Here is a 23,737-nt window from a genome sequence, read left to right as displayed (position 1 = left end):
CTTTGAAAATTCTGAACTGTGGTGTTCGTTCTTGTTTTTTCCTCCCTTGTGGGCCGTTCTCTCTTTCCCTTCTTCCTTCCCTCTCTTGAGAAACAGACACCCCTTGTCCGGACGCTCGGACCCATTCTGAGTAGACCCGTGGTTGTGCGTCAGCCTGCCTCCCCGGGCAGTCCTTGTATTGTGGGGACAGCTCCTTTGGAAAGGCAAACGTGTCCTGGCAGCAGGCTGTCTCAGGGCCTCCTTGACTTGAGGACGCGCTCCACACCTGGTGGGGGCCGAGGGGCTGTGAACTGCATTTAATTCCCAGAACAGCAAAGGAGGTCTTAATGTTTTTCTTTCAGTTGAATGGAGGCCCAGAAATGTTAAGGAACTAATAGTTACGGACATAGCCTTTCTGTCTCGCTTTCTGCCTTTGCAGAGAGAACTACTCACCGAGAGTTGCGGATGACCGTTCCCTGACTTCAGCTGTTCTGTGCTCCTCCGCTGTCCGCATCAGCCCAGCTAATCTGTCCCAGCCCCTACGTGGAAACGATCAGGTTGTTTGTATTTTTCCACTGTTACAGATGTGGATTTCATGAACACCTCGTTCATGTTTCCTTCTGTGTAAAGAAAATTTTTAGCGTGGACACCTGGTAATTCCTTGGTCCTAGGCCATGCAGAGATTCTGGTTTACCCAGCCTGGCAAATTGATCTTTGAGATGGTGTATCAGTTTGCATTCCAAATTCCAGAATGTCCTCCCTCCTCAGTGTATTCAGATTTTTTTCCTTTTAGAAGCTGGCATACACGGAATATTTATTGCTTATATATTGCCCTGGTTTCAGTGAATGGACATGTTTTCTTACGTTTATGGTCATTCCGATTTTCTCTTTGAATTGCCTGTTTATATATTTTGTATATATTTTGCCCATGAGCTAATTGTCTTTTTCACACTGACTCACAGAAATTCTTTGTAAAATCTGAATCCTGATTTTTCGTACATTATGTATTTTAGAAATATGTTGATGTTATGGTTTCTCATTTTTTTACAATTTTTTTACATTTTTAAATTTTTTTACATTTTTTCTCATTTTGTTTTACAGTGTCTTCTGTCACAGATTTCACAACTTTTCAAGTAGAGTTGGGTGTATCTTTTTTAAAGCTTTATACTTTTTCTTGTTTGATGCATACATTCCATGTTTTACTCTGAAAGTTTTACGGTGGCTTTTTACAGTTAGATGTGTAGTCCCCTTGGGATCTCTCTGCAATATGGTTGTATACGTCCCCCTCAGCCCCGTGTAGTGGGGGCCACAGTGCTGGGCATTCCGGGGCCGCCTGGTACACCTGGTTTTCTGGCTTTCCTTCTTGGAGTTTTCTTTCTTTTTATAAACTCAGCAGCATACTTAAGAGAAAGTTTATTTTGTATTATCTGTCATATAAGGTGATGGTTCCTGAGTGTTTAGTGTACTGTCATGCTAGAACTGGGAGTTTTACAGTCTAATTTTTTTTTTTTAAGATTTTATGTATTTATTTGACAGACAGGGATTACAAGTAGGCAGAGAGGCAGGCAGAGAGAGGGAGAGAAGCAGGCTCCCCGCTGAGCAGAGAGTCCGATGCGGGGCTCGATCCCAGGACCCCGAGACCATGACCTGAGCCGAAGGCAGAGGCTTAACCCACCGAGCCACCCAGGCGCCCCCGCCCCCCCAGTCTTATTTTTATACAACGGGGTAAGTAAGAGGCAGTGTTGCTTCGTGATTGAAAAGTATAGCCTCCTGTTTCAGAATTGCCTCAGTAGGAGTTCTGGCCCACGGGTATTAGCTGTGCCATCACGGTCAAGTGGGTTGGTCTTTCTCAGACCCAGTTCCTCCTTTGCGGGACAGGAGAGCAGTAGGACCAGCCTCTAGGGTTGCGGTTGGTGCTGAAGGAGAGAACGCCTGGGGAGCTCTCATCTCAGCACCGCGTTTGGCTCCTTCCGCACTAACGGAATGTTTTAGGAGGGATACCCCGATGTGTTAGATGTTCTCGTGTCTGTGTTATGTTGTCATTATCATTATTCGTGTTTTGTTTCTCCTTTCCCTTTCTCATTTTGTTTGCTGTAGCAGAACATCTTCCTTTTTCGTCTCGGGGCAGAAACTTAGATCCATCTGCCTGTCTTCATGTCCCTTGAAATCATTTGTGGGCAGAGGAGGCTTCCAGCAGCATGAGGAGGTTTGACAGTGTACGTTTCAGGTTGACTCTGCGTTCAGTATCTTAAGTTGAAACAAAAGCTCTTATTTGTCACTGTTTGTTACTGTGTGTGCAGTCACATCCAGACACAGAAGCATCACCCTCAGACGTCCTCTCAAGTCAGGTGTCGCGAGCAGCGTAATTTCATGTGGAAGAACACAGTGATTTGTAGGTTTTTGTTTCACAGAACTTAACACTCACCATATTTCTGTATCTGTTTGTGAGGTCGTGTTTATGCCATTGTGCTAATTACCTGTAGACTTTATTCCACAGTGTGCTTTCTGTCGTCTGTATGTGCGCGTGCATTAGCTTGCGCTGTTTAATGGTTGGCATGAGCCGGGCGAGGAGGTGAAAGTACTCTGGTGAGAGTATTCAGTGACATTAAGATGAGTCTGTCCAGCGACCCCCTCTCTCCGTGCTAATTCTCTTCCGCAGTTATTTGTTAAGAAGGCGCCTTACTTGACCTGTGAGCTATCCTCGGTGTGGCTCTGCCCTACACAGAGGTTCTGTGTTCCTTTTCTAAACTAGTGCTCTTAAAAATCCTTAAGGACAGGACTCCTTTTCAAGGTCCCTCTGCCAACTTCCGCACCTTACCTGTTTGTTTTTCTCTTGCCTGGTCCTAAGTAGCATTCCAGTCTGCTGGGGTCATTGGCTAAGGCAGAGGGAAACGGGAAGTCAGGTGGGAAGGTACTGCTTGGCACTGACTATGCGGTTCAGGAGCATTCCTGATACCAAGGGGGAGAGTGCCAGCCATGTGCATGGCAAGCGCAGAGCCTGCCCTGAGAGGGCTTGTCGAGTTTGTGACGTTCCTACTGTAAGACCACCCTAGTCTGTGTCACTTCTGCTGCATCGTCGGTCCCACAGTTAGTTGGTTTCTTTCTAACTCGTCCTTTTCTCCTCTGTCCCAGCCCTCTCTGAGTATGTTGTGTAGGACATAGAGGACAAACCACAGCCTGTGCTTTATGATCGTACTAATGCAGTTCTACCTAGAGCTTAGAGGATATTTTTAATTTAGGAACGTTGTGTGAAGTTTTTTTTTTTTTTTAATCAAAATAGGTTGAAATGTGAATTCAGTTTTTAGTCTGCTGTACTACTATAGGAGAAGGATACGGATGGCAGCATTTTGATTATAGGAAGCTTCTTTGAATCAGTCAGCAGAGAATTTACTTCGATGTGCAAGCTACCGTAAGTGCAGGACATGACAGTCTGCTTGCTTGTGTGTACAGCTGCTGTGGTGCGCTACCCTTGCTCAGATTTAGAAAGTCCTTCTTAGTTACTTCTTTAGTTTTGGTTTTTTTGGGAGAGAGAGCATGTAAGTGGGGGCATGTAAGAGGGAGAGAGAGAATATCCAAGCAGATTCCCCACTGAGTGGGGTGCCTCATGTGGGGCTTCATCCCACGGCCCTGGGACCATGAGCTGAGCTGAAGCCAGGAGGCAGGCACCTCACTGACAGAGCCACCCAGGCTCCCGGAAACTCCTTTTTAACATTTTACGTACTTAAAAAAGAATCTCAGTGCAGATTTAAGAAGCAGGTTGTAAAAACACATTTTCTAATTTTATATTCTTGGCTCTTCTTTTTGATATTAGTATACTGTGATATTGAGGACAGAGGTCAGGAATTCTGTGTATGTGGATTTGGTTATAGTCAGATCCTTGGAAACTTTTGGATATTGAGCTTCAAAAGCAATTTATAAATGTTGTAAAGTGTCAGTTTTTTTCTATAAAGTTATTTCACATTTTTCAGTTACTTTTCTTATGGGCTCAGTTGTTTTTGCTTTTGTATTTTGTTTTGCTAGAGATGGAATTCGGTGCCTTTCAAACGCATGGTCACCTGTGAGCAGTTGCGAGAGTGCACACGAGAAGTGGCATTTGTCATCAGTGCCTTATTCGCAGCGGCTGCTTTTAGATACCGCAGGGGTGTGGTGACCCCAAACGCTGTGGAACAGAGTCGCCTCTCCATTTTGTAGTCAGGGAATCCGAGAGCTCAGGCATCTCGCCCGGAGCCCACGTGAGCATTCAGTGAAAACACCGGAGTTCGAGCTAATGTCTGCCCATTTCCAAGGCCCTGCCTCCCTCCCTCTCTCCTCCACACACCTGCTGCTTGCTCTGCGCGAGCCGTTGACACGTAGCTTCTGGTGTTACTTCATTCTCTTCTTAGAGAATCCAGCTCCTTGAATTTTTGTCTAAAGCATCCGTATTTTTATGAAAATGGATTTATTTCATATTTAATAATAAGTCTGTAATTATAATTTATATTAAACACTTTTAATAAGGAAATTAAGTAGATGAAACTCCTTTATGTTCATTCCCATGACTTAAAGATTTTCAAGATTTCATTGTTCTTTTTTTGTTTCTTAAGATTTTATTTATTTATTTGAAAGCGAGTAAGTGAGAGAGAGCAGGAGCAGAGGGTGGAGGAGCCGCAGGCAGAGGGAGAAGCAGGCTCCCCGCTGAGCAGGGAGCCCGAGGATGGGACGATGCGAGGATGCGAGGATGCGGGCTGGATCCCAGGGTCCTGGCATCGTGACCTGAGCCAACCACAGACGCTCAGCCGCCTGAGCCACGCAGGCGCCCTCAAAATTTCATTGTTCTTAAGTGCATTAGTTTTGTTATTTTAGTAACTATTTTTAAAGCAAATCCTGAAAGCTGACATGGTTTTCTTCTACTTCAGTGTGTATCCCCAAAAATCTAACCGTAATGCAGTAATCCTGCCAACAAAGTTAACCATATTTTCTTACTGTTCTCTATTATCTAACCTGTGTCAGATTTCCCGGTCTCTTGGAAAAATTGTTCTTACAGTTAATTTATCTGAGTCAGGATGCAAACAGGGTCCACATGTCATATTTAGTTAGCTTATGTCTCGGAGCATTCCCACCCCTCTCCAGCTGGACATGCTGGAAAAAACTGGCTAAATTTTCCTAGAGAATATCCCCATTCTGGACTTTCCTTTTTTGTTTCGGGGATGGTGCTGGCATTTGACTTGTTTCCATAGCTTTAAAGCCCCATTGGCTTCAGATTCAACTATTTGATAAGAATGCTTGGTTAAGTAGTGCTGTTTGTGGGCTGTGGCCTCCCACTGGCTGCACGACAGGAGGGGACCTGTCCCGCTGGCCCTCCAGGGCAGATTTGCGGCACTGTAGACCTGTGCCTAATCAAGGAGGCCTTACAAAATTGTGATATTCTAGTTCTATCATTTCTGTCACACTGAGTGGCTGGAATTTTTCTTTAAAAAATAGAAACAAATTTTCTGCATGTAAGTTAAGGAAAGCTGAGTTTCTGAGTTCTTTCACTTTAATTGCTTATTTTCAGGCCGAGGAGTTGGTGCCCTAGTTACCTGCAGTGGTGACAGTGATTATGATTTTGTTTTTGGCTTGCTTGGTTTTCTTTACTATCATGAATGTGAGGATTTTTTTTTTTCATGTTTCTAAAATAAGCCTTTTATTTAAATACCAGTATAGTTAACATACAGGGTTGTATTAGCTTCAGGTAGACAGTACAGTGACTCAGCAGTTCTGTGCATTGCACAGTGCTCATCATAATAAGTGTATTTTTTAAGATTTTATTTATTTATTTTAAGTAATCTCTACGTCCATTGTGGGGCTTGAATTCAACAACCTGGAGACGAAGAGCCATGTGTTCCACCAGCTGAGCTAGCCAGGCACCCCTTCATAAGTGTCCTCTTTAACCCCGTCACTTCCCCCCACCCCCTCACCCACTTCCCCTGATGTCCGTCACTTTGTTCTCTACCGTTAAGACTCTGATTTTTGGTCTCTCTCTCTCTTTCTCCTTCCCTTTTCCTTCGTGGGTGTTGTTGTTGTTGTTATTTTGTTTTGTTTCTTAAATTCCACATACAAGTGAGATCATACGGTACTTGTCTTTCTCTGACTTCTTTCACTTAGTACTGTGCCCTGTAGATCCATCCATGTCGTCGCAAATGGCAAGAATTCGTCTTTCTGAAGGCTCCTGTTGCATCCTGCCCACGTCTGCCACCTCTCCTCTGCCCGCACATCGGTGCAGGCACCTGCGCTGCTTCCCCAGCGTGGCTGCCCTTGGCAGTGCTGCTGTACTTTTATGTGCTCTGTGTTTCGGTCACTTGTAGTCATCATTCTGGCCGGCACTCAGATTACCCCAGATTTGGCCAGGTGCACCTTTCGGTTGACTTGAAGGTTCTCTTGAATGAGCCACTTAGTTTTTGAGACCTTCCTTTTTTTCTAGCATAACAAGACGTACCAAACTCATCTTGTCCATTTTCTGACGTACACCCGAGTTCAGCCATTTCTCCAAGGAGCCCTGATGCCTTTTAGTGGAGAGTGGTAGTTCGGATCATAGTCTCTGTGCTACACATTCTTATTTTTTGGAGCTTATCTTTTGCTTCAAGGTCTCTGCATGGGAAGAACTAGGAGACACTTACTTTTGGGGTGTGGGGGGGATCCGTGAATTTCTTCTGATGTTACCTGTTTAGATTTGGCCTTACAGCGTTTTTACTTAATTTCTTTGATTTTTAAAAAAATTTTATCTCCTTCTCTTAAATTGAAATCTTGTTTTATAACTATATTAACACAATGACTTGTTTGTTTTATTCTATCAAATAGTTCTATATCACACATAATGCCAGTGTTGCTATTAGCAGTAGGACTTCTGAATGAAGATTAATATTTCTTTGCAAGATATTTGTCCTTAGAGTAGAGTCTACCAGGAATGTAAAGTCAAAATACTATTTTCTAACATTACTTGAAAAAAATATTTTTTTCTCTATAGTAATGTAACCACCCTGTATACCACCCTTTTTTCTGTATAGTAATGTAACCACCCTGTATATTAATGTTAGACATTAATTTGTTTGTTTTAAAATTTTAGTGATTATTTTTTGTTAAAATTTAATTTTTTGGGGCGCCTGGGTGGCTCAGTGGGTTAAAGCCACTGCCTTCGGCTCAGGTCATGATCCCAGGGTCCTGGGATGGAGCCCCACATCGGGCTCTCTGCTCAGCGGGGAGCCTGCTTCCCCTCCTTTCTCTGCCTGCCTCTCTGCCTACTTGTGATCTCTGTCTGTCAAGTAAATAAATAAAATCTTTAAAAAAAATTTAATTTTTGTTATTTAAAATAATCAGGCGGCTCCGCCGCTGAGGTTGTGGTCCGTCTCAGGTAGAGAGGCTCCGCTGCCTTCCTGGCTTCCTCTTGCGGATGTGACCGAGTGCAGTTGCTGCACTTCCACGGGAAACAGGCCTGCGGTGCGCACCGTCCTGCTCCTTGCTTCCTCCAGCTGACCGGGCTGCGTCCCGGCGGAAAGAGCTCTTCCTCCTTCCTGCCAGTGGCGGCATTGCCCGAAAGCAGCAGCCTTTCCACCGCCGGTGCCCTGCGCTGGGTCCCGTGCGCACTCGTGCCTGCGCAGCCGGGCTGGTGAGGCGCTCAGGCCCCAAGTCTGTGCTGGCGCGGCTGGGGATGGGGCTGCAGAAGCGGGGCTGCATGTCAGGCTCATTTTGCCTAATATTGCCACACTCTGCTCCTTGACTATGTACCTTTTTTTTTTTTTTTTGGCCACCGCCCAAAATAGAGTATGTTGTTAAATTTTCAGGTTTTTACCAGTTTGAGTGTTGAGAAATGGCATCTTGTAATACCTTTATTTGAAGTCATTTTGTCATGGGTGAGCTTGTTCGTCCTTTTTGATATTTGAGTCCTGTTTACCTCTTTTCTGAGCTGTCTATAGTTTCTGAATGGTTTTTGGCTCATTTTTTCAAGTGAGTTATTGGTGTTTTTCTTCTCAAATTTTAGGAACTCTTATTTTTTATTTACTTATGGGGGGAAGAAGCAAGGAAGGAATTATTCTCAGAGCCAAGCCAAGGCCAAGGCCCACAGCCGCGGTAGCAGCAGAGGCAGCCCCCCGGGCCACAGACTGGTGGTGTGCCCACCCCCATCACGGGCAGCGTGGCCGGGACGGGGTGCAGCAGCAAACGTCAGGCCCGTGGGCTCCCGTGCCCCCACGGGTGGTGCTCAGTGGGTGCTGCAGTGGGGCGCTGGGCTGCGAGGGAAGAGGCATCTGGATGTGCCCAGAAGGGTCCCCCGGAAGCCATTCAGGGCCAGGCAGGAGGATCTCCCCGGTGCACCCGTGGTGTCTGTGGGTGGAGCCCGGCTCCCAGGCCTCACGGCTGGCATTAGGGAACAGCACCCAGGCAGGTGCTGCTCCCGCCGGGGTCCTCCAGCACAGGCTCTGGAGCTCCCGCCGGCCGTCTGGCTGTGCGGGCGGCCACCGCTGTCCCCTGCCAGTTCCACCAGGAGGACCGCAGGGACCACTGGCTGCCCACAGCCCAGGGGTTCACCTCCAATCTTCCATGCTCCGGGCTCTTAATGTGGAAGCCCAGCGTCAGGGCGGCGGCGGTGAGTTTTCCCCGTGGCCCTTCCTGAGGGGAGAGCTGTTTGCCAGCATCATCCAGGCTGAGCTTGAGCGCGCTCAGCTCGCAGTCTTTCTGATTCATCTCCACGGTGGTCCGAAGCCCCGTGGCCCCTGTAGCCCCCCAGGAACTCTTTCTACATCAGAAAGATTATATTTCTTTTCTGCCATGTTAGTTGGAAATATTTTTTCCCCGAGTTTGTCACGTCGTTACACGTACCCTATTATGTGCTTTTTGTCCTCCAAATGAAGATTTATAAAGAAATGTTAACATTTCTTTAGTTGCTGTATGATATATATTTATATTCTAGTATCTAATTTTTAAAATATATATTTCCATAAAGGTGTTTGTTACATAGTAAAAACTTTAAAACCACTGTGTAACCTGAACATGTGGGCACTGTGGGAAGGGGAACTTAAAATTGTTCATGGAAATGTTCCCCATGACTGTGGCCAGACTGCAAGGGACGCTGTCTTGGGATTAGGGATGCCGTGTAATCCCATTCATAGGAGCCGTCATGGCTCAGCAGAGAGAACGTGGCATTTCGTGTGTGCACATGTGTGGGAGAGACAGTAGGGTTTACCAGGTTTGTAGATCAAGGAAATGTGTCCGCCATAGTGTATCTGGACTTCATCAAGGAATTCAGCAGTATTCTTGTCTCTTGGCATTCTCGTGTTGACGGCCTGGGTCTAAGTACAGTGAGATGAATGAGGAGCCGGTTGTTCTCAGAGGCTGATTAGCCCCAGGTTTAGCGCCACACTGGAGAAATGGTCCTCATTGGTAACTGGCATGCAGATGACTCAGGAATTTAAATTTACTGGACTCTCCATGAGAATCAACAATATTAGGCAATAAGCGAAAAGCTAATGTAATCTTACATTGCATTCATTACAGGTGTGGTGTTAGAAACAGCAGTATCAGAGTTGATCAGAACTACATGTTGGGAGTCCTGGTGATGAGTTCTGGAAATGGTATCAGGCCGGGTGGATAGAACACAAATGTGTTCAGGAGAGACGTGGACAGTGTAAGTGGATTTGGAATTTTGTCGCAGGAAAGAGAACAACAGTTGGAGGAACTAGAATTAGAAGGCCATTCTGGAAAGGGACTAGACTTGTTCTAAACCCACAGTTCTCTGCAGGCGCCCTGTCGTCCCTGGAGGACGTATGCGAATGTCTGGAGATGGTTTTGGTTTTACAGCTGGGTGGGAGCTTCTGGCATCCAGGTGACAGAAGCTGGGTGCTTTCAGCATCCCAGTGCATAGCACACCTCCCACAGTGCAGAACTGTCCAGTCCCACATGTCATGGTGCTGAGTTCAAAAAACTGTTCTCAAACTAAATTGGTTTAACTGTCCCCTATCGTAAGACAAAGAATTGCATTTTACCTTGTAGCCCAGGGTGTACACAGGAGTAATTGGAATGAAGATTCCAGGAGCTGCTGCTTACCCCGTTTCCTTTCCCAGAGGCCATTGTACCCAGTAGAAGTCTGTTCTACCGTATACCGTTTCATTAGTAAATGGGGGCGAAATGATCATTCATAAACCACCGTTTGAATATAGGCCTAAATAATACCAAAGGGTAAAATAAGCCCAACTGGTGAAGCTATCTATCGGAGATGTGTTTGCTTTGGGATAAAGCCACCCCCTCCTGCTGTGGAGCAGTGCCGAGGGAGGGTGTCCTGCCTGGCCGGCGAGTTTGCCCGCACTGCGGTTGCCGCGGGTCTTCTTGACCTGACGTCCAAGAACGGACGCCACAGCTCTTTGGACATGGGTGAGGTGATTATATCTTTATTGCTAGTAAATAAATTCTTACTAACCTCTACCTAAAATTTATCATTTTCTTCATTAATGAGATTATACTCACATCTACTTCAAAATTAGAGTTGTGTGGGGCGCCTGGGTGGCTCAGTGGGTTAAAGCCTCTGCCTTCGGCTCAGGTCATGATCCCAGGGTCCTGGGATCGAGCCCCACATGGGGCTCTCTGCCCAGCAGGGAGCCTGCTTCTATTCCTCTCTCTCTGCCTTTCTCTCTGCCTACTTGTGATCTCTGTCTGTCAAATAAATAAATAAAATCTTTAAAAAAAAAAAAAAAAACCAAAAAAAAAAAAAACAAAATTAGAGTTGTGTGAATCAACTCTGGAATTTATTTAGTGTGTTAATAAAGATGCACTAATTTTTACTATATTATGGTCTTTAAAAATTACGTATTTTTTTAAAAATTAGGTTTTATTTATTTATTTGACAGAGAGTACAAGGAGGGGGAGCAGCAGGCAGAAGGAGAAGCAGGCTCCCTGCTCCCAGGACCCTGGGATCGTGACCTGAGCCCATGGCACATGCTTAACTAAGTGAACCACCCAGGCACCCCAAAAATTATTTTAATAATTGTGTTTTAATGTAATTGTTTTCTTTGTAATCTTTTGTATTTTATTTAATGCATTTAAAGTTTTTATTCAGAGAACAGATTGATGGGCTTTATTAGACTTCCAAAGAATCTTTGGCAAAGTTGATTTTAACCTCTGCACCAGATTGGTGGCATTTAGGGTTGTTTGTGTATATCTGTTATGCAAATATATTTAAAGACTACACCGAAATATAGACATAGTCTTTGATCATGAATGTGATGATTGTTCTCTTGTCAGGTGGTTCAGTGTATTGTCTAACTGATCTTGTTTCAGTCCACAGTATGTGTATGTGTGGTAGCTATTTGGAGACTTAAAAATTCTGAGAGTACCATGGGAAAACCTTCACTTTTGATGCGCCCCCTCCACCCCCCATGATGTGGACTTAGGAACTGGGTAGATTGCTGATTCCGTTAGGGTCTCTCAGTGGAACGCAGGTTTAGCTCGCGGTGACGTTTGGCAGAGTCCGGGCTCACAAGTGTTAGCCACGGGGGCAGACAGTGGTAAGAAGTACCTGCCGGCCGCACCGCTGAGTGTCTCAGATACTAGGGGGGCTTCCTGGTTCTCGCAGCGCACTGTGCTTTTCAGCGGGTGACGGCCCATTTATAGTGTGTGAAGGTGTTTGTGCACCGGATGGGTTTTTGTTAAGAGTTTGTAAAATGGGGGATGTGCTTTGTTGTCTTTGAGGGTGTGTGTGTGTGTGTGTGTGTGTTTTAGTCCAGAAAACTTGCTTTCCACCTGAAAGATAACTTTTCCCCTAGTTCAGTAAACTTGGTTTTTCTCACCTTTGCTGAACTGGCATCAAGATGTTAGAGGTAAAGTAGTTGGCTCCCACTTGAACAGGAGGACACTGTGGTGTGTAACAGATTACAGATTTATTTTCAGACAAAAGATATTTGAATCGTTTTATTATAGAAATATGATTGCGGGGTCAGAGATGCATGCTCTCACGTGATTGTATGCCCATTTGCATTCCTACCCACAGAGCAGTGGTGCCCTGTGGAAGTCCTTTCTCACGGAAGAGGAAACAGATTCTGGAACAGTTCTACCTCATTGTAGAGCTGGGTTTGGAGGTGAAGAGAGGAAGCTCTTTTTTTTTTTTTTTTTTTTTAAGATTTTTATGTATATGCTTGAGAGAGAGCACACATGCATGAAGCAGACACCCCCCCCCCTCCGCTGAGCAGGTTGCTCAATGTGGGGCTCAATGCCAGGACCCTGAGATCATGCCCTGAGCCTGATGCTTAACCCACTGAGCCACCCAGGTGCCCCAAGAGGAAACTCTTAATCTATACTCTGTAGTTACCTGAAGGGTGTTCAGTATAAAACAAATCCATTTATTTAATTTTTACAGAAACCTTGTAAGGTACCATTTACAGGGTGCTATAATTAGTGCCATTAGAAACAGAACAGAGGCGCTGGCCCGGCTCTGTGGGCAGAGCCTACAACTCTCCGTCTTGGGTTGTTAGAGCCCAATGTCGGGTGCAGACATGATTTAGAATCCTTTAAGTAGAAAAGAAAAAGGGCAAATAAGCAAAGAAAAAAGAGACAAACTGACTCTTAATACAGAGAACAGACTGGTGGTTGGGGAGGTTTGGGTGAACTAGGTGAAGGGGTTAAGAGGACACTTGCGGTGGTGAGCGCTGAGAACTCTGTGTAGTTGAACTGTTGTATTCGCCACCTGAAACTGACGTAGCACTGGATGTGAATTATACTTGATAAGAAATACATAAATAATATTTTATTTTATTTTTTTAATTTTTTTTTAAAGATTTTATTTATTTATTTGACAGAGAGAGAGATATCACAAGTAGGCGGAGAGGCAGGCAATGAGAGAGGAGGAAGCGGCTCTCTGCTGAGCAGAGAGCGGGGCTCGATCCCAGGACCCGGGGATCATGACCTGAGCCGAAGGCAGAGGCTTTAACCCACTGAGCCATCCAGGCGCCCCCATAAATAATATTTTAAAAAGAAAACGTAGGGTTTCTTAGGAGCCCCCCTCATAGGAATGGGGAGTAGGCCGGAAGGGCAGGGAAAGAGCCCCACTGGGAATGAGTGCTGTGGGGGGAGTAAGCGTGAGCCTGGCCAGGATGTCATTTTACAGTTGTTACTTATTTTAAGCTTTCCTGAAATGCATGTAATTTTAAAGAGTATCCTTGAAGTACTGGTGTTTAAGAAACAGTGTTTATATAAGTAAGATTCCAAAAACCCATATTCAAGTATTTCTTCCATCTTCTACCTAAATTATTAACACGCAGATGGCTCTTGTCTAGTTGATCAATTTATGTACTAACAATGTGTGTGTGTTTTGAGGCACAGCCGTATTTTTTCTTAACATTTGCACCTATTTTTGGAAGCACCAGCGTTAGAAATGAATTTTTTGTGTGTAATAAAGCAGTGTGTACTGTCCAAGGCCCTTTTTTCCGCGGGGAGTCGGATTACTACCCATTACAGTCAGCGGTGCTTTGCTGTGGGCTGGAAGTGGCTTCACACGAGTGCTGGTCACTGAGAAGGAGGACGGACTAGCACTGCCCGCCGATTGGCTTTAGAACCAATGCTTCTGAGTACTTTGGGCAAAGGAGATTTAGGATTGCCCTGGTGAGTTTTTACTGGTTTGGGGAGGGCAAATTGATGATCAGTTTCATTGATTAAGATATTGGTAAAATACTTAAAAGTGAATCTCCACCTTTAACCCTTAGTTCTTTGCATTGGCTCTCTAGTAATTTATGATGCAGCCTTCTGCGGTTTGGGGTTGTCGTTGCTTTTGGTCTGTTCTTTCTGATAAATATTAAACTGGTTTTGTTTCTGAGTTGTCATTAAGTCCACCCCAAGTAGTGTTCCATTTCCATTGTAATAACCCTTGTGGTGATATTTCTCAGGGAGAAGTTTATACAAAGGTAAGTATACACCTTTAGGGAAGAAAGAAACTTGTTTTCCTGTCAGGAAAAATAACCTGTAAGGAAAGGAAAACAGGTGAGACATTGTATCTTCTGCCTCTAGATCACTGTGCTTGGCGCATGGTGGCTGCCCTAGCTGAGGATAGTGCTTGCCCCGGTGTACCCCAGTTACTGGCCTGCCTGCTCCAAACACAAGTTTCTTCCTGAAAATATGCTGCTAGGAAGTGGGCAGTACATTTAGGTATTGGAGGACCTACAACAGTGTTTTTTAATTTTAAATATTGTTGTCTTTTGGGTAGTTTGTGTAAGGACTTTGTTAAGGAAGCATTTGTCTTTGTACAATTATAACTGTTAGCCTGTCATTGAAACTTCATGGCTGCTTATTACAGATTTAAAGTTTTGTCCCAGAGTCCTTATCAGTTCAGAACAGATGAACCACAGCTGGAAGAATTGGATATTGTTATTGGAAGTTTTGACTCAAATTTGTTGTTATTTTTATGTACGAAGCAATGTACTAGCGACTGAGGGAGGGCCTAGAACAATGAATCAGAGGCCCCTCAGGAAAGCTTCTGTCTAGTGGGAGTGCTGAGTGCTCGTTCTTTATATAGTTTACTCCTCAAAACAATCTTATTTGTATTTTATAATGAAGGAAATTGGAGCTCACATGCATATCAGAGAGCTCACTCAAAGACACAGCTATTAAGTTGAAATGCCAACTCATTTCTGTCCTGCTGCAAACTCCAGGTGTCCCTTGCACCCCGCAGCGTGCAGGCTCACGGGCTAGTAGAGAAATTCATCAGGCACTGCGCATGGTGTCAGCCTCACCTCCGATCCCAGAGTGAGCTTTGAGATGCTTGTATCTGGATGCCAGATCTGTCGGGGGGGGGGGGTTGTGGCAAGTTATTGACCCCTCTGAGTGTCAGAATTCTTTCTCTTCACTGTTTTTATGGAACCCCTCTTCTACCTGTTGTAAAGAAACGGAAGACATTATACCCATCTTCCTCTGGAAGATGAAGCGTCTTGAAGGAGGGTTAGGGCATGGTGGTTTAAGAGTTGCGGTTTCAGGGGACAGCTCATGCTGTCTGTGTCTCAGCCCTGCTCCTTAGCAAGCTGTCTGATCTGAGTTCAGACAGACGTAAAACCTCCGTGGACCTTGTTGTGTAGCCCCTGTAAAGTTGGGATGCTAACAGTACCTAATTCATGTTCGAGGAATTAAATGCTGAACTCTAGTATCTGGCACACAGTAGCCCTTAATATATGTTAGTTATTATTACAGTTGGTTTGGTCATTACACACCGATCTTTGAGGTTCAGGAACTTGATTTTATCGATCTTCTCAGGTCTGATAAAATTCTGTGGACTTAGTCACACAGGCCAAACTTATTTTTTGAATAATTAAACAGTGCTAATGTATTAATTTATGCCGGTGTTATTCTAGTAATAGCTATACTCAGGTATTCTGTGTGATAATGAGGTAACCAGGCAAACTAAGTTAATATGTATTAGCATTTATCTAGTGCAAATGAAATCAAAGGTAGTTTTAGTAGGCTGCTTTATTTAGGCTTGCTCTAGAACCTGGAGATTTGTTTTTTTAAAAACATCAACAGAAATACTATTTCTCTGTAGACATGCTGTTGCTTGCTGGATCTCTACCCTTGGGTTTGTTCCTTTTTTCCTTTTATCTCAACATTTTATGGGAGATCAGTAGCAAAACCACATTAATAACGGAGATTTTGTATTTGTAGTTTCCTCTTAAAAACGGTAGTAATCTGTACATAAGGCATTTTCATGAGGGTGGTTGAGGGGTCTCCTCTTTTCCATGCTTGCGGTACCAGATTCATTCTTGATGGTTTCCTCTGTGTTCTTGCCCAGTTGGGCATTTGCTCCCCGATCTTTGACATCTGGTAGCATGGAGGTGTTCATGGGCAGTTAACCAGAGAAAGTGGTGCTTTCTGGTCTAAGTGCACCTGGCTCAGTCGTGCCGCAAATGATGGAAGATTCCTGTGTTAGCAAAATGATCAAGTGGGAGGCTACTTTGCCTTTTTGGTTTAACTTCATCTATAAAGCATGAGGCATGGGAGGAGCCAGGGTAGTTTTGCCAATTAATATTTGAGACTGTTAGTGTAATCTAAAGATGATTTCAGAGCAGTAGTGGTGATGAGAGCATCAGAATCCTGGGATCGAAGGAGGACTCCCATAGAGACCTAAATTTATTCAACTAAATGTGTAGAGTAATTCTTGTTTCCTCCTGTGCCGTCTTAGGATAGCCTGAGGAGGGGTGGGTAGGGAGAGTGTAACCTGAAGTGGAAACATTTGGATGATGAGAGGGATAGGCCAGGGGACGGGTGAGGGGAGGGGCCCAGCCGGCAAAGGAGAGCTGGGGAAGCCCTGCAGGGGCGACGGCTCTCGGCATTGAGGAAGTATAGGACGGACTTGGCACGCAGGAGCTAGTGTTGACACCAGGAATGTTGTGCTTGTAGTGCTGGTCGCAGTGGTACGGTGCCGTGCTGACACGCACGGTCACAGTTCAGCGGCGTCTTCCACAGGTATTGTTACTTCATGGAGGTCCAGGGTTGCCAGAGTAAAAGACAAACCTCCCAAAAGGATGTTGTTTGACTTTCTTTGCCACCTGACCTGAGCTGTGCAAAGACGTAGTTTATAGGATTTTTGAGAGACCGGAGCAGGGCTGTTAGTACCCATTTTGCTAACTGATAAAGCTTTTTCAGTGTTACCCCCATAATCAGTGGCCCTGTTTCAACCCAAGATCTGTGCTTCAGTGGGGTGTGTGTGTGTGTGTGTGTGTGTGTGTGTGTTTTCTTTTTACACACATGCTAACTTACCCTGTATTTCCCTGGGGCAGTGGGAAGTGGGTAGGACAGACTCTGCCTAGTGATCTGACAGGGTCTGAGCAAGCATAGTAAAGCTTTGGGGTTAGAAATATATGTCAGTGTTTCATTTTCTGCTTTACTTTTCATGTGGTTTATACAGTTAGCCACATTCTAATATCCCATAACTATTACAATTATTAGGTCATAATTATTAGTGAAGAATCAGCAAATAGATTGGAAGGAATTAGAGAAAATCTTCACTTGTGATGGGCTTTGAGCCCGTAGGATGGTCGTTGCCAGGAGTAATGGGGAGGAGTGATATCATCTGACTTGCTTTGAACGAGACTGTGGCTGGATCCTTGGTGTCTGTCACAGGTGGATGACTGGTTGGGCTAGTGTGGTGGGCGATGGGTGGGAGGAACCGACGAGCCAGTGAACTTCAGTGGCGCTGGGGGCAGTGAGGGTGGCCGAGGAGTTTAGAATGTTATTTTTCCAAAATCGTATCTTTTTGTTTTCTTTTAGGATTTGGAGTTTCATGGAGTGATGAGATTTTATTTTCAAGATAAAGCTGCTGGAAACTTTGCAACGAAATGCATTCGGGTGTCTAGTACTGCTACCACCCAGGATGTGATCGAGACACTGGCGGAGAAATTCCGGCCTGACATGCGGATGCTCTCGTCCCCCAAGTACTCCCTCTACGAAGTGCACGTCAGTGGAGGTCCGTGCGCACACTTGGGGCACTGCTGGGGGCTCCCCAGCTCCCCAGACGCGCGTTGGTCCACGGGGCGGTCCGGTCACAGCCTACTTTCCCACGGGGGCTTCTCTTTCTGGAGGGGCAGGCACAGTGTGGCGTGTCTGCGAAATGTCAGTGTGAGACCCCGCGGGAAGGTAGCGTGCAGGCGCTGGGTCAGCAGGGATATGTAGCATGGTGTGTGCTCATTAAAATTCGCTGGCAGCCCGAGGTGTCGCCCATGCACCGATGACGCAGGGCGCTGCTTGCTTCTGGAGCCGTGGTTCTTGGAACTCTTACGTGTAGATTATATATAATATGACAGTTAATTTTAACCCCATTAGACGTTATGTGAGTATGAGTCATCAGTCTTACAAAAATGAGTATTTTCTAATGTGAGGCAGTATATTTTCATTCTTCTTTGGGGATAATTAGGGCATCTTGAGGAAATTGTCATAGGTAGTTAGTAATTTCTCCTTGTTTTTAATTAAGTTTAAAGTTTCTGAAAATATCCTATGTATCTATATCAAGCAGCAATTTTAAGTTAGACTGATTAGAAATGTGAAAATTTCTAAAATTTTTATGAGTCCTTCGGAAGTACTGAGTCACCTATAAAAAATGCAGCTCTTAATGAGCACATGAAAGATTACGTTCCATCCAGACCGGAATGTGATACCTGTTCAATTCCATCCCGAGCCCTCTTTGAACATAAGTTGTCTCAACTTCAAAATTACAGTTTTCTGTGTACATGCAGAATTCGGGAGCACTTTTGTACTGTGTGGAATTTGGGTATGACCTCACACTCTTTTCTCCAGTAGGATGTTAGGTGGGCCAGGCTCACTTACTACTCTAGTAACGTCATGAGGGCGTCCCACACGCAGATGATCCCAAAGCTAGATCTCACAACAGAGGGTACTTCGCTCTGGATGGTTTTTCTGAGGTTGAGTTTTTCTTTTACCTCGGAATCCTTATAACCAGGTTATCGAGAAGAAGATACCTCTCACTTTCAGACCTTTTTGTGTTTTTACTTTTTGGTCATTTGAAAGCCACCAAATGAAGTGTTTGGGATAATACATAAGATTGAAATTTGAGATCTAAAAATGGAATGATTTTGATAAAGTTTCTTTTAAATTTCCCTTAATTAAAAAGTAAACTGTCTTACCTGTAAGGGGGTGAATGCCCAATAAAGGTGTCTGGAGAAGGCGGGGAAGCTGCCCACGCCCAGAGGTGAGTGGCTGGGACAGGGTGACTCTGTCCCTGCACACGTGGTGCTCATCACAGCGGGCTGCACCTGTGCCTCTCGTGCAGGGAGAGCCCTCGTGTGCTTGTTCTCAGTTTTCAGATCAGGGAGCTTGTAGGGTGTCAGTGATTTTTCAGTGGCGCCTGTGGGTCAAAGGAAATACTTAACATTTCATTTTACCGAGTAGTTCAGTTCAGACAAGTTAATAAGTATTTATACTCTAACAACAGCTTGATAGATGTTTGAAAAAATTGTGCACGTAAAATGCAGGGAAGACTAAAATTTTCATCCCTGATGGGTTTGTGGGTCCTCATTTCCTGTCCATGTGGGTCTGGGGCAGCGCTGCTGGTTTTGTCCAGCACCACGGAACTCCTGCTTTGACCCTGCCGTGGCGCTAGCAGAGGGGACGAGGCAGTCCAGTGTGGACGAGGGGCTGCCTGCGGCCAGCAGTGCCTGCAGCGTCCGCCCGGTGCAGCTCATTTCCCTGATGTTTCAGAGGGCCCCTCGCCTCGTGCCTGCGAACCGAAGGTCCAGCGTGCGGAAGCCCAGGCCCTGAGCCGCACCCTCCTGCCCACGAGACTCCGCTCCTCTCCTTTCTGTGTTTCAGGATTCCTTCGGGAATCCTGAAATTCCTTCGGGAAAATAAACAGGGTTCTGCCCTTAAAAACAACAGCGTGAGACCCACTAAGGCAGAAAGAGATTTTAAAGTTACAGAGTTGCGATAGGACCCTGACTGCGTTTACACTTAATGAGCAGGCTCTCTGCTTTAGAATACCTCACCCTTAGTTTTATTTTACTGTTAAAATTTCAACTTAGTTCTCAAAGTTATTTTTCTAAAAATACGCTGTGAAGGATTTTGATCTAGTACAAATTTTGCAACAAGAAGAACTTGGTAATTTGGTTTGTAGCAGGAATTTCAAACTTCATCCATTCCCTAATTTATTGCTCTTTCATTTCTCATATTTTCAGTTCATAAAATAATAAATTAGAATTTGTTATTTCTGTATTCTTATAATTAACATTGCTGTTTATAAACAGTGTTTACTAAAAGCCTGTATAAGTCTTTTTATCCTTTAAATTTGTCCCGTTCATTCCTGCTTCCTCTACCATGGTGGTTCTCCAGCTGGCTTCCACCTCTTGTGTTTGCCGCCCTCAGTGTGGACATTCTGCAGTCCCGTGGATGCTCTTTGCCAGCTGTAGGCTTCTACTAAGCCGCCAAGGTGTGCCAGGCCCTCAGGATGCCCACTCCGTCACCGTCCTGACCAGTACATGCCTAGCGAGCGAGAAGGAGTATTCTAACCCTAGCGCTTCCCTGACAAGGACATGGGATGCTGGTTTCATGGTGGGAGGTGCTGGAGGGCTGGACCTGGTGAGCTTGGGAGACGAGGGATAGAAAGAAGAGTACAGCAGTCACTGACACTTGTGTGGGAAGGGAATCTCACAGGTGGGCAGAACTCCTGTGTTATGTTAACATTGTTCCCTTATTTTCCAATTGCATATATGAGATAATTTGATTTACAGAATTACGCTGATAGCAAAGCCCTATATACTTTTTTTTTTCCTAGTTTGTGTATATTTCCCTTATTTTCCCAGTTGGATTCTAAATGTCATGAGGACATTAGCCCTGGTCAGTGTTTGGCACTGGGTACATGGTATTATATATTACAGTGAAAGTAAAACTAGCACATAACAGTTTAAATGACGTTTCAGCATGTTAGTAAGTACTTGTGGTAATAAAGTATTTTATGTCTTAATTTAAACGTATATGAGAATATTGTATTAGCATTAGGTAGCTATGCTGTGCTGATTAACATATGCTAATTGGGATTAGCATAGTAATAAATTAAACGTATATAAGAATGTTGTATTAGCTGGTGCCGTTGAATAACCATGACTTAATTTTTTTTCATTTCATGATTTGAAGAAGAAAGAAGATTGGATATAGATGAGAAGCCCCTTGTTGTTCAGTTGAATTGGAATAAAGATGATCGAGAGGGCAGATTTGTTCTTAAGAATGAGAATGATGCCCTTGCTCCTAAGGTAGGGTCCCTCCGCGTCCCATGCTGGCTGCATCGCGTCCCATGCTGGCTGCGTCCCATGCTGGCCGCTTCTCGGGTCCAGGTCTGACCGTGGTGAAGGACAGACTCACGGTAATGAGAGGATCCACTGACCTGTCCCGCCTGCTGCTTTTCCTAAATGACTTTTTTGCCCTTCTCCCAGTAAACAAATGGAAAGGACCTCTACTTCTCTCTGTTTCATCCTCTGTTTCGCTTAATAATCCCCAATATTGCTGTTTACTTTTGCAAAGAAGCATTATGGAAGCTTTTGTTATTAAGAGATTGATCAGGTAATCAGCCCCAGGTTTTTTACCAGATTAGAAAGTCAGGATATATTTTAATAAGAATCATAAGGGAAAATAGAACTTTAATAACCTATTATGTGTGGATTTTTCAGATACAACTTAATAGGGCACATTTTCAACCTTTTTCATACCCTGTGTAAGATTAGAAATTAGCAGACTTTCTGGGCTGAGGTCATGCCGTGATGCTGAAACTCTCTCAGGGGTCGGGAGACGGGGGTTCCTGTGCCGCTGTTCTGCGGAGCACTACGAAACACAGACAAGACTCGAAACTAGCCGTCATCTCTGTGTCAAATCAAGTGGCAGCTTACGCTGGAATTCAGTATTGACAAGTGATGGCAAATGCAAAAGTCAAGAGTATTTTGAAAAAAAATCTTGTTTAATCATTTTCCTCAACAGATTGGGAAAGAGTGCCATTGTTTACTCTGGAAACAGAGACTTTCCACTTTATTTCTGTGATGTCGGTGTTCTGTGCCGAAGAGTTTTAGATACACAGAGTGTGTTCTCGGCCTTACTTGTTATGTGCTTCAGTGGCTTGGCATTTGTAGCAAATTCATATAAAGGAATAATGGACATCTTTCTCTTTTTTTTTCTTTTGGTCCATGTTTTATTTCATTCGTGCCCCCTGATTTCAGCTGAGGTGCCTTGCAGTGGGCCAGAGATCCGCTTCCATGTGCGTGAGAGCCCTCATGAGGTTAGGACAAGGCTGAAGCAGCTAGGAAGGAAAATGGAAATGCTAGCTTAGAGCAGAAGGCTCTTATTTCCTGGTGCAGTAACCGTTCTTTCATACTTTGCTTGATTCTTTACCACCCTATTAATTATACAAACAAACAAAAAAAAAGCTCCTGTGTCATCTGCTAGCAGGCCGCATTGTGAATTAAGAATTAACAAGCAGACAAATAAGATCTGGGAAAGAAATCAGAAGTCTTAGCACAAACAGTACTTAATGATTTTGCTCTAAAAAAGGCAGCTTCTTACAGTATGCTTAACATTTGTTTTGAAGTTAAATATGAAGTTGATAATGATTTAAACAGTTATTTCCTTTTTTTTTTTTAAGATTTTATTTATTAGAGCAAGGGGAAAGGCAAAGGGGGAGGGAGAGGGACAGACAGATTCTGCACTGGGCACGGAGTCCCGTGCAGGGGCTCAATCCCACAACCCCGAGACGATCACCAGAAATGAAATCAAGAGTGCCACGCTCGGGGTGCCTGGGTGGCTCAGTGGGTTAAAGCCTCTGCCTTCGGCTCAGGTCGTGATCCCGGGGTCCTGGGATCAAGCCCTGCATTGGGTTCTCTGCTCAGCAGGGAGCCTGCTTCCTCCTCTCTCTCTGCCTGCTTCTCTGCCTACTTGTGATCTCTGTCTGTCAATTAAATAAATAAAAATCTTAAAAAAAAAAAAAAAGTGCCACACTCAACCAAGTTACCCAGCACCCCAGTTATTTCCGTATTTTGATTAGGCTTCTTTTTTAAAAGTAACTTTATGTAAATTATTTGGATTTTTATTAATTGAAAATCGGATTTCATGATTCCTACCCTAGTTTTCTTAGTGGGTTTGGTTTTCTGTTTGCTTACATATTAGTTTTGAATTGAGGTAAAATATACACACGATGAAACAGATCTTGGATGTATAATTCACTGAGCTTTGCTAAATACATGCCTGTAACCATTAGCCCAGTCAAGGTAAAGCACGTTCCCATCGCCTGGACCTTTCCCCGTTCCTGTAGCTGGGTGTTGGGGTAGCACACGACACGCGGTTAGCGTGGCCGTAAAGACCTTTCTGTGACTCTGTGTAACAGCCATCATAGTAACGATGCTGCTTTCACCAGAAGGCTCAAAGCAACGGACCTGAAAAGCAGGAGAAAGAAGGTGTTATCCAGAACTTCAAGAGAACTCTCTCAAAGAAAGAAAAGAAGGAGAAAAAGAAGAGAGAAAAAGAGGCAGTGAGGCAGGCATCTGATAAGGATGATAGGCCTTTCCAAGGGGATGACATGTAAGTAATTCTGGAAATACCTCTATTTCCCTTTGCTCATTAAATTACCAGAGAAACTGTGAAGAGGGTGAATATCCATTGGGAAGTTAATTTGGTCGCCTCTGGCTCTTGTGTGGGGGGAGGGTCTCACCTAAGCAAGGGTTATGGCCGACGGCCTACCCTACCTGTCTCGTGGGTTTGCTAGTCCCAGAGAAGCACACTGGGGAGCAGTCGTGTTTTCTCAGAGTAGACGACTGAGGTCGGTGTTTTCTTCATCTTTGGCCTTTCGTCTCTGGTGTTTCGGTCCTTAAGGCAGCAGTGCCGTCCTGCGGTCCTTCCCTACACTGACTGCTCCCCCGAGGTTGGCAGGATCAGCCCGAACTAGCTGGGGGTCAGACGCCCCGTCTGGTTGACTGCAGCCCCGCCAGCTCCCCTTCCTTACGTCGTCACACCAGCCCCGTCCTAGCTGTACTTCCTCTCGAAAGGCCTTTGAGCTTCTGACCTCAGGGCTGGAGTGAGGGAGATCCCGGCATCTTGATGATGATGGAAAAGACATCAGAGGAAGCTGACCTTCCCCCTGGGTGGGAGAGCTTGGCCTCGTCCTGCCGTCTTCACGTGCGTCAGTCTGGTCGTTAGGCCCGAGGCATGGTGTGCGCTGCCCCCAAGGCCCCTTGTCCCCTGGCTGGGCCTGCAGCGTGGTGTCCGCGCTGTCCTTCCAGTGCGGAGGTGACAGCATTCG

At 44.9% G+C, this 23,737-nt stretch overlaps 1 protein-coding gene across 13 annotated transcripts in view; it reads left to right on the top strand.

Moving 5' to 3' along the window:
* AFDN (afadin, adherens junction formation factor) overlaps positions 1 to 23,737 on the top strand; it is a 136,455-nt gene that overhangs the window by 20,060 nt on the left and 92,658 nt on the right. For 8 of the 13 annotated variants that reach the window (XM_080805330.1, XM_080805329.1, XM_080805337.1 and 5 more), the window contains exons 2-4: positions 17,224 to 17,419; positions 20,596 to 20,711; positions 22,856 to 23,019. In XM_080805330.1, the coding sequence (XP_080661456.1) occupies positions 17,224 to 17,419; positions 20,596 to 20,711; positions 22,856 to 23,019 (476 nt within the window). The remainder of the gene's footprint in view (positions 1 to 17,223; positions 17,420 to 20,595; positions 20,712 to 22,855; positions 23,020 to 23,737) is intronic. The other 5 variants (XM_080805338.1, XM_080805334.1, XM_080805332.1 and 2 more) reach the window with 3 other exon arrangements.

Source organism: Martes martes (assembly GCF_963455335.1).
Source record: "Martes martes genome assembly, chromosome: 6".
Lineage (NCBI taxonomy): Eukaryota > Metazoa > Chordata > Mammalia > Carnivora > Mustelidae > Martes > Martes martes.
The sequence above is the reverse complement of the archived record's forward strand: the minus strand, read 5'-3'. Positions and strand labels throughout refer to the sequence as shown.